Source organism: Leuciscus leuciscus, assembly GCF_965113295.1.
Source record: "Leuciscus leuciscus genome assembly, chromosome: 6".
Lineage (NCBI taxonomy): Eukaryota > Metazoa > Chordata > Actinopteri > Cypriniformes > Leuciscidae > Leuciscus > Leuciscus leuciscus.
The window spans coordinates 47893184-47898183 of NC_138730.1; the positions used below are offsets into that span (position 1 = coordinate 47893184).

The window sequence follows — 5000 nt, forward strand, 5'->3', positions numbered from 1 at the left end:
GTGTGAGAGAGAGAGTGTGTGTGTGTGTGTGTGTACCTTCTGTCCGCTGGAGTCGTTGTGTGTTTGGCTGTGTCTGATCTTCTTGAGCAGGATGAGTGTGTGTGTGTGTGTGAGAGAGAGAGTGTGTGTGTGTACCTTCTGTCCGCTGGAGTCGTTGTGTGTTTGGCTGTGTCTGATCTTCTTGAGCAGGATGAGTGTGTGTGTGTGTGTGTGTGAGAGAGAGAGTGTGTGTGTGTACCTTCTGTCCGCTGGAGTCGTTGTGTGTTTGACTGTGTCTGATCTTCTTGAGCAGGATGAGTGTGTGTGTGTGTGTGAGAGAGAGAGTGTGTGTGTGTGTGTGTGTGTACCTTCTGTCCGCTGGAGTCGTTGTGTGTTTGGCTGTGTCTGATCTTCTTGAACAGGATGTGTGTGTGTGAGTGTGTGTGAGTGTGAGTGTGTGTACCTTCTGTCCGCTGGAGTCGTTGTGTGTTTGACTGTGTCTGATCTTCTTGAGCAGGATGAGTCTGGCCTCTTCTAAGCGAAGCTCCTCCTTAAGCTGATTAATGACACACTCGCGCTCCTCTGCAGGACTCCTCTTCTCACACGCAGACACACGCACGCACACACATGCACACACACGAAAACATACAATTAAAAGTTGAATCTGCAGTGTTCCCCATACATAGTACGACTGTGTCGTAAGCGTATCCCATCATGCATCATGTTCGGGAGCTCGTGTGATGGAGAGAATATTCCAGTGTCAGTCATGATGAATAATGAGTGAGTGTCAGGCGTTTACCATCAGCAGATCCGTGTCCAGCTCTCTGCAGTGGCTCCCAGTGACCCGAGGACTGGGATCCTCGTCGGACACCACGATGACATCATCAGGAGAGGGAGACCTCACGCTCTTCATCGCACTGCCATCACACACACACACACACACACACACACAGGTAAATCAAACATTATTCAGACACCAGATATAATATTTGACGTTTCCACTAGTGTGATCTGACATGTGATATCTGCAGGTAAATAAATATTTAATTAAATAAATTATTTTAGATTAACAAATTTATTCATTCATCTTTAATGTTTTATTTTGATTGTTTTAACTAGAATTTAACGAATTATTAGCTTTTGATCAGCTCATGAAGGTCACACACACACACACACTGCTGAAGATAAAGTGAAAGTGAAAGCAGATGGCACTGAGCGCTAGGAATGCTGGGACTTCAGTCTTTACATAATGCTTCTCATAAACTTACAATAATCACATCTGATGAACAGTAAGAAACACACACGATTATCATCATCATCATCATCATACGCCAGAACTGCGGTTTCTAAAGCGACGAGTGTAAGGATGACGAACTTTGGATCAACACACACAACTTGCAGAAATCAGGGTTCCAGACTGCATATGCGACCATTTTTTGAGAATGTGCGAGTTAAAATTTTATGTGGTCGCATTTGTGCGAGTGTATGGTCATGTACTACTCAGTTAAATTCACGCATGAATTTTCCTGCATTGAACTTGTTTTAGCGCCCGCCAAAGTGAATTTTTGTCCCGCCAAAGTCTTATTTGATCAGTGAGTAATGTAGATGAACTGCTGCGCTTGTGACAGGGCGCATGTTTAACTGAAAGAACGAGCAGAGGTCACGCGCGCGCACTCTCTCTCTCTCTTCGGAGCCAGGCGAAAGTGTAAACAAGACTTCACCGTCTCCAAACTAAGCGCTGTCTTGCTCTCTCTCCCTCGCACATATTAATCTAAATAAATCGACACGGTGCTAAAAGGTCGGAAGACCAAAGTTTCATGTGAAGCATTCAGAGATTTTTTTTTTTTTTTTTTTAATTACCGCTGGGTGTGAATTGTGCTAAATGTCTTGCCTTATCTTCTCTGAAAAGCGTTCCACACATTCTGCTGACATAAAACAACACTTTAATTAAACGAAAAAAACTATCCAGTGATGAAATGTTTTCTGTGTTGACAGAAATCTTGGATGTCCATGTCCTAACTGCTGGGAGAATCACACAACGCACATGACACGTCCAATTCACAAACTAATGACTCCTTTGAACCGATTCATTTTAATGAATGGTTAAAACAACTGATCTTTCCAACAGTGAACTCAGGAGACGTCTGAATCGGTGTATAACTAATCAGTAACAATAAGGTTCTAATTATTACATAAATTACATAAAAAGTACAGTTTGCTTACTCAAGCTTAAGCTTTAAAAGAAATAAAACCACTTTTTTTTTTTGAAAAGCATATGACTACATTTTTCCACACAGTGTTATCAAGAATCGATAAGAGAATCATTAAGGAATCGGATCGATAAGCAGAATCGTCAGTGGTATTGATATTGATAAAATCTTATCAATTCCCATCCCTAGTGAAGACAGTAAAATTATAATCAAACATTAAAGAAAATACATGTTTTTCTAATAGTTTTTTTGAGAGTTAAAAGATTAAAACATTTTGCTAACATGAGGTCTTGTGTCACTGTCAGTCTTTTTACATCAGTGCAAAACTAGGGTATGCAGATTAAGAACACTATTCATCAGCATGCATTGATTAATCCCATGGCATGTAGCAAAAAATATAAAAAAAGGTGCGATCAAATCATATGCTGGTGCGACCAACTGAGAAAGTTGGTAACACCAGTGGAGAACCAGTGGAAAAGTTAGTCTGGAGCCCTGAGAAATGATCCTAATATTATTCTTATATTGTAATCAGTACACACACACACACACACACACACGTTCATTATGTCTGCTTAATGGAACACATGATGTCATAGTCACATGGACGCTCCTTTGATCTCAGACTGATGACTGACAGCTGAACTGGTTGTGTTTCCACGAGCGACTCCAGCTGTGTGTGTGTGTGTGAGATCAGACTCTTCCTCTGCATTAATCACACAACTAAACATGTCACATGACCCACCAATGTTCCCTGATGTCATGTGACACCCCTCCACCTCCCATACCGGAAACCATGACAACCAGCCGGCTGGAACCGGTTAGTGACACATGGCCTTCATTTTGTGAAGTGGAGGAGCGTTCAGATACTGAGAAGATTTGGGGGGGGGGGTTGCAGGACACACACACACGCACACACAAACACTCACATATATACACACACACAGATGTGCAGACACACAGACGTGCAACACATACACACTCACAGACGTGCACACACATAGACACTCACATATACACACACACACTTGACTTCCTGTTCCACACTGATCGCAGTAAAGCTGACTCCGCATCATCATCATCATCGTGACACACAGAGGAATCATGCAGAATAACTGAATCTCCACATCAGCGATCGATCAGCTGTGAGACATTTCCCAGAATGCCCTGCTCCTCTAAACCCTGACCTCCAGTGTCACGCTTCCCTTCAGACTGTTGCTCAGAGACTAATACTCCTATTCATCAGGGACACATTACATTTTGTTAGTCTATTGTGCCTAAATGAACAGAAACAGACCCGACTAAAGTAACGTTACGTGTGTCCTCTTTCTTTCAGTGAAATAACGGTAAGCCACTTTATCTCAGTGTCACTAATGTGCAATCTTGACAAGTTAATTCATTATGATCAGTGTATCTCTTATTAGTGTAAAGCTGTGGTTAAACATCTATGATTGGGTTTCATATCTTAAGGAACCAACAAGAAAGCCAGAAAACGGCCGCTTTTATCACGTGTTATGGGTGTGTGTTAGTGAAGCGCAGCGGCTCGACGGTGGAAGCGCAGCAGGGTTTGGTCTGGGTGTTCCTGACCCGAGGCTACCGGCCCCGCCCGCCTAAAGCCCCACAGGGGGACATCGCTAACGAAAGTCCAGGTGTGACGGTTCCTCACGTGTTCCTCTCGCCCACGGCCTCGTCTCCCGTCCGGAGCTGTAGTTTGATGGAGGCCTTCATCACCTCGTCGTCTTCATCACGCTTCAGTCGCTTGCTGTCCTCTGGGAGAGACTCCTTCTCTAGCGCACGCTTCTGACTGCGCGTCTGTCGCACCGCCTCCTCAGACATGAGCTCAGCTGCACACACACACACACACATACACACACACATCATCATCAAGTCAAGTCACCTTCATTTATACAGTGCTTTTTACAATACAATGTTTCAAAGCAGCTTTACAGAGGTAACAGGAAAATAATGCAACAAAGTTTATGTTTTTAGAAGATAATAGCATCAGTCCAGCTTAAGGAAGTTCAGTGATGGTTCATTTTGTTGTAAAAAAGTTATTAATTTAGTTCCTGTATATATACAGCGGCTCTGGAGTAAACCGTGATGTCATCGTCCAGCTCAGTTCAGTTCTCATATAATGGTGTCAGTCCAGGAGATCAATAATATTGTGGAATATTAGATGAAATGTCTCCAACTGAGCGAGACAAAAGCCAAAGGCGACAGTTATGGCATCTGTTAAATCTCTGAATCATGGTGAATTCATGACCTCAACAGGAAACGCATCATCATCCTCATGACAGAATCATGAACCTTCACTCGTCTGATCTGTGATCAGATTCTGTCATTCAACTTCTAAATTGTACTCGCGACGAGTGCTGTTCTCCTGAAGCCATGACTGAAAATGTAACATTGATTTCATACAACAGTTCAATAAACAGTTACAATTATGTCACTTACATTTTAGACGCAAATTTTAGATTGTTTTTGTTTCAGCAGCGAAAATAGTTCCAAACAAAGATAACAGCAGAACCATAACGCATCTCACAGGAACCGTGTTTCATTCCTGAACGAATCAGCGTTTTGAACGAATCGGTTGAGTAACAGATTCAATGACTCATTCATAAACAACTGCCTCATTCTTGAACGAATCAACCGTTTGAACGAATCGGTTGAGTCACAGATTCAATGACTCATTCATAAACAACTGCCTCATTCCTGAACGAATCAACCGTTTGAACAAATCGTTTAAATGAATGACTCGCTCATTAACGCGGTCACCTGCCGCCACCTACTGGTGGTTTAGTTTCATGTTTAAAA

At 42.6% G+C, this 5000-nt stretch overlaps 1 protein-coding gene across 3 annotated transcripts in view; it reads right to left on the bottom strand.

Annotated features, from left to right (window-relative positions):
* LOC309501083 (transcriptional repressor p66-alpha) overlaps positions 1-5000 on the bottom strand; it is a 37165-nt gene that overhangs the window by 17648 nt on the left and 14517 nt on the right. For 2 of the 3 annotated variants that reach the window (XM_082173055.1, XM_082173054.1), the window contains 3 exons: positions 3853-4030; positions 779-896; positions 443-574 (listed from right to left, as the gene is read on the bottom strand). In XM_082173055.1, coding sequence (XP_082029181.1) covers positions 443-574; positions 779-896; positions 3853-4022 — 420 coding nt within the window. In that variant the 5' untranslated portion in view covers positions 4023-4030. The remainder of the gene's footprint in view (positions 1-442; positions 575-778; positions 897-3852; positions 4031-5000) is intronic. The other variant, XM_082173056.1, reaches the window with a different exon arrangement.